Source organism: Oncorhynchus mykiss, chromosome 8 (assembly GCF_057628025.1).
Source record: "Oncorhynchus mykiss isolate SJ-2025 chromosome 8, ASM5762802v1, whole genome shotgun sequence".
In the NCBI taxonomy this organism is placed as follows: Eukaryota; Metazoa; Chordata; class Actinopteri; order Salmoniformes; family Salmonidae; genus Oncorhynchus; species Oncorhynchus mykiss.
In genome coordinates, this window is record NC_143029.1 from 91,655,001 (window position 1) to 91,671,288 (window position 16,288).

The 16,288-nt window shown below is 42.6% G+C and overlaps 1 protein-coding gene across 1 annotated transcript in view; it reads right to left on the bottom strand.

Moving 5' to 3' along the window:
• LOC118965582 (alpha-N-acetylgalactosaminide alpha-2,6-sialyltransferase 5-like) overlaps positions 1-6,534 on the bottom strand; it is a 47,076-nt gene extending 40,542 nt beyond the window's left edge. Inside the window, exon 1 of the mRNA XM_090182986.1 lies at positions 6,200-6,534. Coding sequence (XP_090039112.1) covers positions 6,200-6,202 — 3 coding nt within the window. The 5' untranslated portion in view covers positions 6,203-6,534. The remainder of the gene's footprint in view (positions 1-6,199) is intronic.
• Between the last annotated feature and the right edge of the window lie 9,754 nt (positions 6,535-16,288).

Consider the following 16,288-nt stretch of genomic DNA (forward strand, 5'->3'; position numbering starts at 1 on the left):
CTGCAACCCCAACATGTGAATCTGCAACCCCAACATGTGAATCTGCAACCCCAACATGTGAATCTGCAACTCCAACATGTGAATCTGCAACCCCAACATGTGAATCTGCAACTCCACATGTGAATCTGCAACCCCAACATGTGAATCTGCAACTCCAACATGTGAATCTGCAACTCCACATGTGAATCTGCAACCCCAACATGTGAATCTGCAACTACACATGTGAATCTGCAACTCCAACATGTGAATCTGCAACTCCACATGTGAATCTGCAACCCCAACATGTGAATCTGCAACCCCAACATGTGAATCTGCAACTACACATGTGAATCTGCAACTCCAACATGTGAATCTGCAACTCCACATGTGAATCTGCAACTCCACATGTGAATCTGCAACCCCAACATGTGAATCTGCAACCCCAACATGTGAATCTGCAACTCCACATGTGAATCTGCAACTCCACATGTGAATCTGCAACCCCAACATGTGAATCTGCAACCCCAACATGTGAATCTGCAACTCCACATGTGAATATGCAACTCCAAATGTGAATCTGCAACTCCACATGTGAATCTACAACCCCAACATGTGAATCTGCAACTCCACATGTGAATATGCAACTCCAAATGTGAATCTGCAACTCCACATGTGAATCTGCAACCCCAACATGTGAATCTGCAACTCCACATGTGAATCTGCAACCCCAACATGTGAATCTGCAACTCCACATGTGAATCTACAACTCCACATGTGAATCTGCAACGCCACATGTGAATCTGCAACTCCACATGTGAATCTGCAACGCCAACATGTGAATCTGCAACGCCACATGTGAAAGTGAGATTTTCACAGTTGGAGTTTTCTGACATGTAGATTTTCACGGGAATGTTTTTCACACGTGAAACTGCATGTCTGATTTTGAGGTGAAACATGTTATTCTCCTCACGTGAAAGGTGGTGTCAACACGTGAAAATGCAATTTCAAATCTGAAACTGAAATTTGTCATGTTTTTTTTTGTACTATCCAGCTCACTTCCTGACAGATTTTCCCCTTCAAACCCGGGATTCGAATTGCAGTTTCTGGCTCACCTCTCTAACCCCTAGGCTACATGCCGCACAAGTGCACTTCTTTTTACTAGAGCCCAGTCAAAAGTAATGCACTATGTAGGGAATAGGCTGCAATTTGGGCATTGTTGTCCCCACAGGGACTCAAGTAATCTCAATAAATACGTCTCTGCTGCTGCTAAAGAAACCTGGCTCTTTTACACATTGTCCTATTGTTCTTTGTCTCCTAATCCTCAGAGACCATAGTTTGTTTTCGGAGTGATATTGTCCACAATAAAAGGTAAATGTGAAAGAAATGTTTAAATATCATTGATGGAATATGTAGGAATATGAGATTCTAGAATGTAATCCAAACTAATTCTAGAATCAAATGTGATTCTATTTCTGTAGGATACACTAGCCTAGAACGTCAAGATAAACACTATAGACTACACTAGCCTAGAACGTCAAGATAAACACTATAGACTACACTAGCCTAGAACATCAAGATAAACACCATAGGGCTCTAAAAATGCGTGTCAATAATTCCTCCATGCCTCCAAAACACAATGAGCCGTTTCCCCATAAAGGAAAATAACCTGCACACACTTTACAGTAGATGACGTTGCTTCATGTCCTTTCTTACATTAATTACACAAAGAGCAAGTATTCAGTATTGGCAAGAAAAACAGGTCGTCATGGTATCTAAGAAATATAATACATTTCAAGGTAACATATTTTTTAATAAATCATAAATCCATCCACACAGCTGGATGTCTATTGTTCATAGCTTTGTGTAATCTCCTTCTCAGCTGAGAACAGCTAGTGAACACTAGGCTATGAATACTGAACACTAGACTACAGACACTGAATACTAGGCTATGAATACTGAACACTAGACTACAGATACTGAACACTAGACTACAGATACTGAACACTAGGCTACAGATACTGAACACTAGACTACAGATACTGAACACTAGGCTATGAATACTGAACACTAGACTACATATACTGAACACTAGGCTATGAATACTGAACACAAGGCTACAGATACTGAACACTAGGCTACAGATACCGAACACTAGACTACAGATACTGAACACTAGGCTACAGATACTGAACACTAGACTACAGATACTGAACACTAGGCTACATATACTGAACACTAGGCTACAGATACTGAACACTAGGCTACATATACTGAACACTAGGCTACATATACTGAACACTAGGCTACAGATACTGAACACTAGACTACAGATACTGAACACTAGGCTACAGATACTGAACACTAGGCTACAGATACTGAACACTAGGCTACAGATACTGAACACTAGACTACAGATACTGAACACTAGACTACAGATACTGAACACTAGACTACAGATACTGAACACTAGACTACAGATACTGAACACTAGGCTACAGATACTGAACACTAGACTACAGATACTGAACACTAGACTACAGATACTGAACACTAGACTACAGATACTGAACACTAGGCTACATATACTGAACACTAGGCTACAGATACTGAACACTAGGCTACATATACTGAACACTAGGCTACAGATACTGAACACTAGGCTACAGATACTGAACACTAGGCTACATATACTGAACACTAGGCTACAGATACTGAACACTAGGCTACATATACTGAACACTAGGCTACAGATACTGAACACTAGGCTACAGATACTGAACACTAGACTACAGATACTGAACACTAGGCTACAGATACTGAACACTAGGCTACAGATACTGAACACTAGGCTACAGATACTGAACACTAGACTACAGATACTGAACACTAGGCTACAGATACTGAACACTAGGCTACATATACTGAACACTAGACTACAGATACTGAACACTAGACTACAGATACTGAACACTAGGCTACAGATACTGAACACAAGGCTACAGCTACTGAACACAAGGCTACATATACTGAACACTAGGCTACAGATACTGAACACTAGACTACAGATACTGAACACTAGGCTACAGATACTGAACACTAGGCTACATATACTGAACACTATGCTACAGATACTGAACACTAGACTACAGATACTGAACACTAGGCTACAGATACTGAACACAAGGCTACAGATATTGAACACAAGGCTACAGATACTAAACACTAGGCTACAGATACTGAACACTAGAATACAGACACTGAACACTAGGCTACAGATACTGAACACTAGACTACAGACACTGAACACTAGGCTACAGATACTGAACACTAGACTACAGACACTGACCACTAGACTACATACACTACATATACTGAACACTAGGCTACAGATACTGAACACTAGGCTACAGATACTGAACACTAGGCTACAGATACTGAACACTAGACTACAGATACTGAACACTAGGCTACAGACACTACAGGTACTGAACACTTGGCTACAGATACTGAACACTAGGCAACAGACACTACAGATACTGAACACTAGACTACAGATACTGAACACTAGGCTACAGATACTGAACACTAGACTACAGATACTGAACACTAGACTACAGATACTGAACACTAGGCTACAGATACTGAACACAAGGCTACAGATACTGAACACAAGGCTACAGATACTGAACACTAGGCTACAGATACTGAACACTAGGCTACAGATACTGAACACTAGACTACAGATACTGAACACTAGACTACAGATACTGAACACTAGGCTACAGATACTGAACACAAGGCTACAGATACTGAACACAAGGCTACAGATACTGAACACTAGGCTACAGATACTGAACACTAGGCTACAGATACTGAACACTAGGCTACAGATACTGAACACTAGGCTACAGATACTGAACACAAGGCTACAGATACTGAACACTAGGCTACAGATACTGAACACAAGGCTACAGATACTGAACACAAGGCTACAGATACTGAACACTAGGCTACAGATACTGAACACTAGGCTACAGATACTGAACACTAGGCTACAGATACTGAACACTAGGCTACAGATACTGAACACTAGGCTACAGATACTGAACACTAGGCTACAGATACTGAACACTAGGCTAAGCTACAGTAGATTGAACAGCATTACAGTGACTACAACATGCATAACTGTAGAGAAAACAATGATTCAGTTGCGCAGACAGACAGTTCTATTCAGATGTGCAGACAGACAGTTCTATTCAAATGTGCAGACAGACAGTTATATTCAGTTGTGCAGACAGACAGTTCTATTCAGATGTGCAGACAGACAGTTATATTCAGTTGTGCAGACAGACAGTTCTATTCAGATGTGCAGACAGACAGTTCTATTCAGCTGTGCAGACAGACAGTTTTATTCAGTTGTGCAGACAGACAGTTCTATTCAGTTGTGCAGGCAGACAGTTATATTCAGATGTGCAGACAGACAGTTCTACTCAGTTGTGCAGACAGACAGTTCTATTCAGTTGTGCAGACAGACAACTATATTCAAATGTGCAGATAGACAGTTCTATTCAAATGTGCAGATATACAGTTCTATTCAGTTGTGCAGACAGACAATTCTATTCAGATGTGCAGACAGACAGTTATATTCAGTTGTGCAGACAGACAGTTCTATTCAGTTGTGCAGACAGACAGTTCTATTCAGTTGTGCAGACAGACAGTTCTATTCAGTTGTGCAGACAGACAGTTCTAGCCTAAGAATAGACATGACAACAATAGTTCAACAACATCCTACCATGGTGACTAGTTCAACAAGATCCTACCATGGTGTCTAGTTCAACAAGATCCTACCATGGTGACTAGTTCAACAAGATCCTACCATGGTGTCTAGTTCAACAAGATCCTACCATGGTGACTAGTTCAACAAGATCCTACCATGGCGTCTAGTTCAACAATATCCTACCATGGTGTCTAGTTCAACAAGATCCTACCATGGTGTCTAGTTCAACAAGATCTTACCATGGTGTCTAGTTCAACTAGATCTTACCATGGTGTCAAGTTCAACTAGATCTTACCATGGTGTCTAGTTCAACAAGATCTTACCATGATGTCTAGTTCAACAAGATCCTACCATGGTGTCTAGTTCAACAAGATCCTACCATGGTGTCTAGTTCAACAAGATCTTACCATGGTGTCTAGTTCAACAAGATCTTACCATGGTGTCAAGTTCAACTAGATCTTACCATGGTGTCTAGTTCAACAAGATCCTACCATGGTGTCTAGTTCAACAAGATCCGACCATGGTGTCTAGTTCAACAAGAACCTACCATGATGTCGAGTTCAACAAGATCCGACCATGGTGTCTAGTTCAACAAGAACCTACCATGATGTCGAGTTCAACAAGATCTTACCATGGTGTCTAGTTCAACAAGATCTTACCATGGTGTCAAGTTCAACTAGATCTTACCATGGTGTCTAGTTCAACAAGATCCTACCATGGTGTCTAGTTCAACAAGATCCGACCATGGTGTCTAGTTCAACAAGATCCTACCATGGTGTCTAGTTCAACAAGATCCGACCATGGTGTCTAGTTCAACAAGATCCTACCATGATGTCGAGTTCAACAAGATCTTACCATGGTGTCTAGTTCAACAAGATCCTACCATGGTGTCTAGTTCAACAAGATCCGACCATGGTGTCTAGTTCAACAATATCCTACCATGGTGTCTAGTTCAACAAGATCCGACCATGGTGTCTAGTTCAACAAGATCCTACCATGGTGTCTAGTTCAACAAGAACCTACCATGATGTCGAGTTCAACAAGATCTTACCATGGTGTCTAGTTCAACAAGATCTTACCATGGTGTCAAGTTCAACTAGATCTTACCATGGTGTCTAGTTCAACAAGATCCTACCATGGTGTCTAGTTCAACAAGATCCGACCATGGTGTCTAGTTCAACAAGATCCTACCATGGTGTCTAGTTCAACAAGATCCGACCATGGTGTCTAGTTCAACAAGATCCTACCATGATGTCGAGTTCAACAAGATCTTACCATGGTGTCTAGTTCAACAAGATCCTACCATGGTGTCTAGTTCAACAAGATCCGACCATGGTGTCTAGTTCAACAATATCCTACCATGGTGTCTAGTTCAACAAGATCCGACCATGGTGTCTAGTTCAACAAGATCCTACCATGATGTCGAGTTCAACAAGATCCTACCATTTTGCAGCACCTCTCCGTCTTATTTGTTGTAGTGTGCACTCGTAGCTCCAGTTTTCCTCATGCTATCGGTCCGTTTCTATAGAACAGCAGCGGGATAATATCTTCTCCTTGCATCTCATCACTCTCACTCTGTCATCAATATGGTGCTGTGTTGGGGATGTCTCCTTTCTCTAGCAGCGCTGTGTGTGTCAGATCACCGACTGTGTAGAAACGGACCTGAAGCCAAGCGCGATACACAGTGTAGAGGACAGATGTTGCCTGTTGGAGTACAGCATGGTCTTAAAGCTCACAGCGTTTCGGGTCTGAAGGTAGAAAGCAACGACAGGTTCCTCTCTGTAACCAATAAGGACACTGGAATACAGAGCAGCTCCACAATAACCACGCAAGTGCGAGCAACAGTGGCTTATTCAATCCATGGTGCTGAACTGAAACGGCCGTTGTGTCGGATCCTAGATATTTCACTTTGGATGCGTGCTGGTTGTCCGTAGCTCTGAATGACTAGTACAGCTGTTTGAATGACACATTAACTTATTCCAATTAATGAAGGAGAATAATTATCTCCCTGCCGGGTAGATTGACATCAATGTGCAGAGTGATTGTGAGAGCACTGGATCGTAAAATTCCACTCTGGGTTTGTTTCAGCATTATAATCTTCTGAAAATAATATCTGAATGGTCCTGAGAGACAATATATGTCCTATGGAACCTGGCTAACAGTCCCTATATAGAGCCCTATGGAAGCTGGTTAACAGTCCCTATATAGAGCCCTATGGAAGCTGGTTAACAGTCCCTATATAGAGCCCTATGGAACCTGGTTAACAGTCTCAATATAGAGCCCTATGGAAGCTGGTTAACAGTCCCTATATAGAGCCCTATGGAACCTGGTTAACAGTCTCTATATAGAGCCCTATGGAAGCTGGTTAACAGTCCCTATATAGAGCCCTATGGAACCTGGTTAACAGTCTCTATATATAGCCCTATGGAAGCTGGTTAACAGTCCCTATATAGAGCCCTATGGAACCTGGTCAACAGTCCCTATATAGAGCCCTATGGAACCTGGTTAACAGTCTCTATATATAGCCCTATGGAAGCTGGTTAACAGTCCCTATATAGATCCCTATGGAACCTGGTCAACAGTCCCTATATAGAGCCCTATGGAACCTGGTCAACAGTCCCAATATAGAGCCCTATGTAACCTGGTCAATAGTCCCTATATAGAGCCCTATGGAACCTGGTCAACAGTCCCTATATAGAGTCCTATGGAACCTGGTCAACAGTCTCTATATAGAGCCCTATGGAACCTGGTTAACAGTCCCTATATAGAGCCCTATGGAACCTGGTCAACAGTCCCTATATAGAGCCCTATGGAACCTGGTTAACAGTCCCTATATAGAACCCAATGGAACCTGGTCAACTTTCCCTATATAGAGCCCTATGGAAGCTGGTCAACAGTCCCTATATAGAGCCCTATGGAACCTGGTCAATAGTCGCTATATAGAGCCCTATGGAACCTGGTCAACAGTCCCTATAAAGAGTCCTATCGAACCTGGTCAATAGACCCTATATAGAGCCCTATGGAACCTGGTCAACTGTCCCTATATAGAGCCCTATCGAACCTGGTCAACAGTCCCTATATAGAGCCCTATGGAAGCTGGTCAACAGTCCCTATATAGAGCCCTATGGAAGCTGGTCAACAGTCCCAATATAGAGCCCTATGTAACCTGGTCAATAGTCCCTATATAGAGCCCTATGGAACCTGGTCAACAGTCCCTATATAGAGTCCTATGGAACCTGGCCAACAGTCCCTATATAGAGCCCTATGGAACTCGTCAGTCTATTCTTGTTCTGAGAAAGGAAGGAGAACAACACTGTGTTCTACTCCCTTCACAAAACAGTGCAAACTGGCCCTAACCAGAATAGAAAGAGGAGTGGGAGGCCCCAGTGCAGAGCAAGAGGACAAGTACAAGAGCAAGAGGACAAGTACATAAGAGTGTCTAGTTTGAGAAACAGACGCCTCACAAGTCCTCAGCTGGCAGCTTCATTAAATTGTACCCGCAAAACACCAGTCTCAATGTTAACAGTGAGGAGGCGACTCCGGGATGCTGGCCTTCTAGGCAGAATTCTTCTGTCCAGTCTCAACATTAACAGTGAAGAGGTGACTCCGGGATGCTGACCTTCTAGGCAGAGTTCCTCTGTCCAGTGTTCGTGTTCTTTTGCCCATCTTAATCTTTTATTTTTATTGGCCAGTCTGAGATATGGCTTTTTCTTTGCAATTCTGTCTAGAAGGCCAGCCTCCCGGTATCGCCTCTTTACTGTTGACATTGAGACTGGTGTTTTGCGGGTACTATTTAATGAGGCTGCCAGTTGAGGACTTGTGAGGTGTCTGTACAACACACAACATCAACAACAACCGTGGAAACAATTTGGATATTAATGAATGCGCAGCTCCAGTATTTCTAATGAGGCAGATGGCGGAGGCAGACTAGTCAGTAACCTAGATCAGGTACAGAGGTAGGGAGGGTGGAGAACCTTGATCAGATACAGAGGTAGGGAGGGTGGAGAACCTTGATCAGATACAGAGGTAGGGAGGGTGAAGAACCTTGATCAGATACAGGGAGGGTGGAGAACCTTGATCAGATACAGGGTGGGTGGGAGGGTGGAGAACCTTGATCAGATCGAGACGTAGGGAGGGTGGAGGACCTTGATCAGATAGAAAGCTAAGGAGGGTGGAGAACCTTGATCAGATACAGAGGTAAGGAGGGTGGAGAACCTTGATCAGATACAGAGGTAGGGAGGGGGGAGAACCTTGATCAGATAGAGAGGTAGGGAGGGTGGACAACCTTGGAAGCATTACACACAAAGCTGCAAGGTTGAAGTACACTACATGACCCATGGAGATGTTGGAACATTGCTGCAACAAGAGCATTCGTGAGGTTGGGGACTGTTGTTGGGCGATTAGGCCTGGCTCACAGTTGGCGTTCCAATTCATCCCAAACGTGTTTGTAGCGTTAAGATTTCCCTTCACTGGAACTAAGGGGCCTAGCCTGAACCATGAGAAAACAGCCCTAGACCATTATTTCTCCTCCACCAAACTTTACAGTTGGCATTATGCGTTGGGGCAGGTAGAGTTCTCCTGGCATCCGCCAAACCTAGATTAGTCTTTCGGACTGCCAGATAGTGAAGCGTGATTCATCCCTCCAGAGAACGATTGGCTTTGCGCATGGTGATTTTAGGCTTGTGTGCAGCTACTCAGCCATGGAAACCCATTTCATGAAGCTCCCGACGAACAGTTATTGTGCTGATGATGAGAGGCAGTTTGGAACTCGGTAGTGAGTGTTGCAACCGAGGACAGACAATTTTTTACGCACTACGCGCTTCTGCACTCAGCGGTCCCGTTCTGCTAGCTTGTGTGGCCTACCACTGCGTTGATTAGCCATTGTGGCTCCTAGACGTTTCCACTTCACAATAACAGCACTTACAGTTGACCCGGGGCAGCTCTAGCAGGGCAGAAATTTGACGAACTGACTTTTTGGAAAAGTGGCATCCTATGACAGTGTCACGTTCAAAGTCACTGAGCTCTTCAGTAAGGCCGGTCTACTGCCAATGTTTGTCTATGGAGATTGCTTGGCTGTGTGCACAATTTTATACACCTGTCAGCAACGGTTGTGGGTGAAATAGCCAAATCCACTCATTTTAAGGGGTGTCCACATACTTTTTGTATATATAATGTATGTAACAGATGTAAATCGTATACTCCTTGCGTTGTGTTTTGTCCTAATAAATCACATCAGCCAGTGGTCCCAGTTGAGCATCATTTATTTCTGTTGCTGTTGTTAAATGGGAAACAGCACGTTAGTTGTGCAGGGCTTAACGATATTGACGGCAAAATCCCTTGCATCACATTTTCATACTGGGAAGACCTGACATTCGCGATCTCCCCAAGCGGGGCCAATCACAACACGCCTTATTGTCATCAGTTGAACCAACCAATAAGAATGCTTGAACATTAAATACACCTTTCTTTAGAGGCAAGTGGAAACATAACCAACCCTGTTACATATGGATAGAATTTACCTGTGGTGTAAGACTTCTCCCTCTGATAAGATGAAGAAGAGAAGTGTGTGTGTGTGTGTGTGTGTGTGTGTGTGTGTGTGTGTGTGTGTGTGTGTGTGTGTGTGTGTGTGTCTGTGTGTGTGTGTGTGTGTGTGTGTGTGTGTGTGTGTGTGTGTGTGTCTCTGTGTGTGTGTGCGTGTGTGTGTGTGTGTGTGTGTGTGTGTGTGTGTGTGTGTGTGTGTGTGTGTGTCTGTGTGTGTGTGTGTGTGTGTGTGTGCCTGTGTGTGTGTATGTGTGTGTGTGTGGGTTTGTGTGTGTGTGTGTGTGTGTGTGTGTGTGTGTGTGTATAGAAAACCGTAATAGTGTTTACAGCATAATAGAAATACAGCGTATTCAACAAGACAGCAGACAAGGACAAGTGTCTGTTATTCTGATATTCCATTGAAACGAGGACAAGTGTCTATTATTCTGATATTCCATTGAAACGAGGACAAGTGTTTGTTATTCTGATATTCTCCATGAAGAGTTCAGGTTTTAGACATGAACATACAGTGCATCTGGAAAGTATTCAAATCCCTTGACTTTTTTTCCCACATCTTGTTTCGTTACAGCCTGAATAGCAAAATGGATCAAATGTAGATGTTGTGTCACTGTGCCTACACACAACACCCCATAATGTGGAATTATGTTTTTAGAACATTTTTCAAATTAATTCAGAATGAAAAGCTGAAATGTCTTGAGTCAATAAGATTCAATCCCTTTGTTATTGCAAGCCTAAACAAGTTCAGGCGTAAAAATGTGCTGCAATAATAGTGTTCAGCATGATTTTTGAATGAATACCTCACATACAATTATCTGTAAGGTTCCTCAGTCCAGCAGTGAATTTCAAACGCAGATTCAACCATAAAGACCAGGGAGGTTTTCCAATGCTTTGCGAAGAAGGGCACCTATTGGTAGATAGGAGATATTGAATATCCCTTTGAGCATGGTGAAGTTATTAATTACACTTTGGATGGTGTAGCAATACACCCAGTCATTACAAAGATACAGGCGTCCTTCCTAACTCAGTTGCTTTTTGCACGCCCAATTTTTCAGTTTTTGATTTGTTAAAAAAGTTTGAAATATCCTATAAATGTCGTTCCACTTCATGATTGTGTCCCACTTGTTGTTGATTCTTCACAAAAAAATACAGTTTTATATCTTTATGTTTGAAGCCTGAAATGTGGCAAAAGGTCGCAAAGATCAAGGGGGCCGAATACTTTCGCAAGGCACTGTATCTATGTGAAAATATATCTATATGAATATATATATGAATATATATCTATTTGAAGTAAATAAAAATAGCAAAGATGGGAGGATGAGAACAGGGAGAGGAGGCGGGGTAAACAATAACAACACCATGCCAATGGTTAGCATTAACACCATGCCAATGGTTAGCATTAACACCATGCCAATGGTTAACATTAACACCATGCCAATGGTTAGCATTAACACCATGCCAATGGTTAGCATCAACACCATGCCAATGGTTAGCCTTAACACCATGCCAATGGTTAGCATCAACACCATGCCAATGGTTAGCCTTAACACCATGCCAATGGTTAGCATCAACACCATGCCAATGGTTAGCATTAACACCATGCCAATGGTAAGCATTAACACCATGCCAATGGTATGCATCAACACCATGCCAATGGTTAGCATCAACACCATGCCAATGGTTAGCATTAACACCATGCCAATGGTTAGCATCAACACCATGCCAATGGTTAGCATCAACACCATGCCAATGGTTAGCATCAACACCATGCCAATGGTTAGCATCAACACCATGCCAATGGTTAGCATCAACACCATGCCAATGGTTAGCATCAACACCATGCCAATGGTTAGCATTAACACCATGCAAATGGTAAGCATTAACACCATGCCAATGGTAAGCATCAACACCATGCCAATGGTATGCATCAACACCATGCCAATGGTATGCATCAACACCATGCCAATGGTATGCATCAACACCATGCCAATGGTTAGCATCAACACCATGCCAATGGTTAGCATCAACACCATGCCAATGGTTAGCATCAACACCATGCCAATGGTATGCATCAACACCATGCCAATGGTATGCATCAACACCATGCCAATGGTAAACAATAACAACACCATGCCAAGGGTAAACAATAACAACACCATGCCAAGGGTAAACAATAACAACACCATGTCAATGGTAAACAACAACAACACCAACACTAATTAGTGTAATGTTTCATATTTCCAAACGGGAGGGAGGTGGAGACTAACAGTCGTGATGAAAGTAAAGCTCTGTTCTATGTTTGGTTTTAATGAGGTACACGAGAGACGTATAGACAGAGACGTATAGAGAGCTGGGTGGGATCCCAAATGGCAGCCTGTTCCATCTATAGGGCCCATAGGGTTCTGGTCAAACTTAGTGCACTGTAAAGGGAACAAGGTGCGATTTGGGACGTAGGCGCAGAAAATACCTTGTAAAACTCTTCTAGGGCGGCAGAGAGTCTACAGTAGTTAATCCAACACTAATTATGAGATAGAAAAACAGAACAGTGAAACTGTTAGAGTCTGCTCTTCAGGGATCAGCGGTAACCATTATGGAACACACACACACGCACGCACACACACACACACACACGCACGCACGCACGCACACAGACACGCACGCACACGCACACACACACACACACACACACACACACACACACACACACACATGGATTTAGTACTGATTTAGTACTGTAGATATGTGGTAGTGGTGGAGTAGGGGCCTGAGGGCACACAGTGTGTTGTGAAATCTGTGAATGTATTGTAATTTTTTTTAAACTCAGGAAGAGTAGCTGCTGCTTTGGCATCCATAATAATAAATACAAATTACAGTACCCAAATAACATGTGGCTTGGATTGAGCACATCTAACAAGAAAGAGTGTACTCGTAGAAAGTAGCCTGGACCCAGATCTTTTGTGCCATCTAGGCCAACTCCTATGGTCATTGGCAAGACAATACAAACAGATCTGGAACCAGGCTAGCTAGAAACACCTCTTTGGTTATCACTAATACAGGGGTTTGGTTTGACCACATCACCCCTACAAGCTGTGAAGCCAAGATCCAACTATGAGATATGACGTTCTCTCTTTGTCTATGCGATTCACAAACGGCGCATTATTTCCTACCTGAGCCCTGGTCAATGAAGGGCACTATATAAGGAATAGATTGCCATGTGGGACACAGTTTCTCTCTCTCTATCCAGGAGACAGACAGTCAGGCAGACAGACAGCAGCCGTGAAAGGTCTGAAAGGTCAGTGTTACTGGACAGACATCCACCACACAGCCAATTAAATATCCCAATTAACAAGAACTGGAAACACTAGGCAGGCTAGAAGACTGTAAAAGAATCTGACAACACGATGCAGGCTGGAAGATGTGCCAAGGAGACAGAACAGAACAGATTCCAATGCTACGCGAAGGGCTGACCAAGCAGAACACACTTCAGTCAGGGAGGAAATCTAAGACGGAATGACTATACAACTGTAAATACACTACAACGGGCCAAGATTCGAACAAATTCAATTGTATTGGTCACGTACACATATTTAGCAGATGTTATTGCGGGTGTAGCGAAATGCTTGTGTTCCTAGCTCCAACAGTGCAGTAGTATGTAACTAAATGCTTGTGTTCCTAGCTCCAACAGTGCAGTAATATCTAACTAAATGCTTGTGTTCCTAGCTCCAACAGAGCAGTAGTATGTAACTAAATGCTTGGTGTTCCTAGCTCCAACAGAGCAGTAGTATGTAACTAAATGCTTGTGTTCCTAGCTCCAACAGTGCAGTAGTATGTAACTAAATGCTTGTGTTCCTAGCTCCAACAGTGCAGTAGTATGTAACTAAATGCTTGTGTTCCTAGCTCCAACAGAGCAGTAGTATGTAACTAAATGCTTGTGTTCCTAGCTCCAACAGTGCAGTAGTATGTAACTAAATGCTTGTGTTCCTAGCTCCAACAGAGCAGTAGTATGTAACTAAATGCTTGTGTTCCTAGCTCCAACAGTGCAGTAGTATGTAACTAAATGCTTGTGTTCCTAGCTCCAACAGTGCAGTAGTATGTAACTAAATGCTTGTGTTCCTAGCTCCAACAGAGCAGTAGTATGTAACTAAATGCTTGTGTTCCTAGCTCCAACAGTGCAGTAGTATGTAACTAAATGCTTGTGTTCCTAGCTCCAACAGAGCAGTAGTATGTAACTAAATGCTTGTGTTCCTAGCTCCAACAGTGCAGTAGTATGTAACTAAATGCTTGTGTTCCTAGCTCCAACAGAGCAGTAGTATGTAACTAAATGCTTGTGTTCCTAGCTCCAACAGAGCAGTAGTATCTAACTAAATGCTTGTGTTTCTAGCTCCAACAGTGCAGTAGTATGTAACTAAATGCTTGTGTTCCTAGCTCCAACAGAGCAGTAGTATGTAACTAAATGCTTGTGTTCCTAGCTCCAACAGAGCAGTAGTATGTAACTAAATGCTTGGTGTTCCTAGCTCCAACAGAGCAGTAGTATGTAACTAAATGCTTGTGTTCCTAGCTCCAACAGAGCAGTAGTATGTAACTAAATGCTTGTGTTCCTAGCTCCAACAGAGCAGTAGTATGTAACTAAATGCTTGTGTTCCTAGCTCCAACAGAGCAGTAGTATCTAACTAAATGCTTGTGTTCCTAGCTCCAACAGAGCAGTAGTATGTAACTAAATGCTTGTGTTCCTAGCTCCAACAGAGCAGTAGTATGTAACTAAATGCTTGTGTTCCTAGCTCCAACAGAGCAGTAGTATCTAACTAAATGCTTGTGTTCCTAGCTCCAACAGAGCAGTAGTATGTAACTAAATGCTTGTGTTCCTAGCTCCAACAGTGCAGTAGTATCTAACTAAATGCTTGTGTTCCTAGCTCCAACAGAGCAGTAGTATGTAACTAAATGCTTGTGTTCCTAGCTCCAACAGAGCAGTAGTATGTAACTAAATGCTTGTGTTCCTAGCTCCAACAGAGCAGTAGTATCTAACTAAATGCTTGTGTTCCTAGCTCCAACAGTGCAGTAGTATGTAACTAAATGCTTGTGTTCCTAGCTCCAACAGTGCAGTAATATCTAACTAAATGCTTGTGTTCCTAGCTCCAACAGAGCAGTAGTATGTAACTAAATGCTTGTGTTCCTAGCTCCAACAGAGCAGTAGTATCTAACTAAATGCTTGTGTTCCTAGCTCCAACAGTGCAGTAGTATGTAACTAAATGCTTGTGTTCCTAGCTCCAACAGAGCAGTAGTATGTAACTAAATGCTTGTGTTCCTAGCTCCAACAGAGCAGTAGTATGTAACTAAATGCTTGTGTTCCTAGCTCCAACAGAGCAGTAATATCTAACTAAATGCTTGTGTTCCTAGCTCCAACAGTGCAGTAGTATGTAACTAAATGCTTGGTGTTCCTAGCTCCAACAGAGCAGTAGTATGTAACTAAATGCTTGTGTTCCTAGCTCCAACAGTGCAGTAGTATCTAACTAAATGCTTGTGTTCCTAGCTCCAACAGAGCAGTAGTATGTAACTAAATGCTTGTGTTCCTAGCTCCAACAGAGCAGTAGTATGTAACTAAATGCTTGTGTTCCTAGCTCCAACAGTGCAGTAGTATGTAACTAAATGCTTGTGTTCCTAGCTCCAACAGAGCAGTAGTATGTAACTAAATGCTTGTGTTCCTAGCTCCAACAGAGCAGTAGTATGTAACTAAATGCTTGTGTTCCTAGCTCCAACAGTGCAGTAGTATGTAACTAAATGCTTGTGTTCCTAGCTCCAACAGAGCAGTAATATCTAACTAAATGCTTGTGTTCCTAGCTCCAACAGTGCAGTAGTATGTAACTAAATGCTTGGTGTTCCTAGCTCCAACAGAGCAGTAGTATGTAACTAAATGCTTGTGTTCCTAGCTCCAACAGTGCAGTAGTATCTAACTAAATGCTTGTGTTCCTAGCTCCAACAGAGCAGTAGTATGTAACT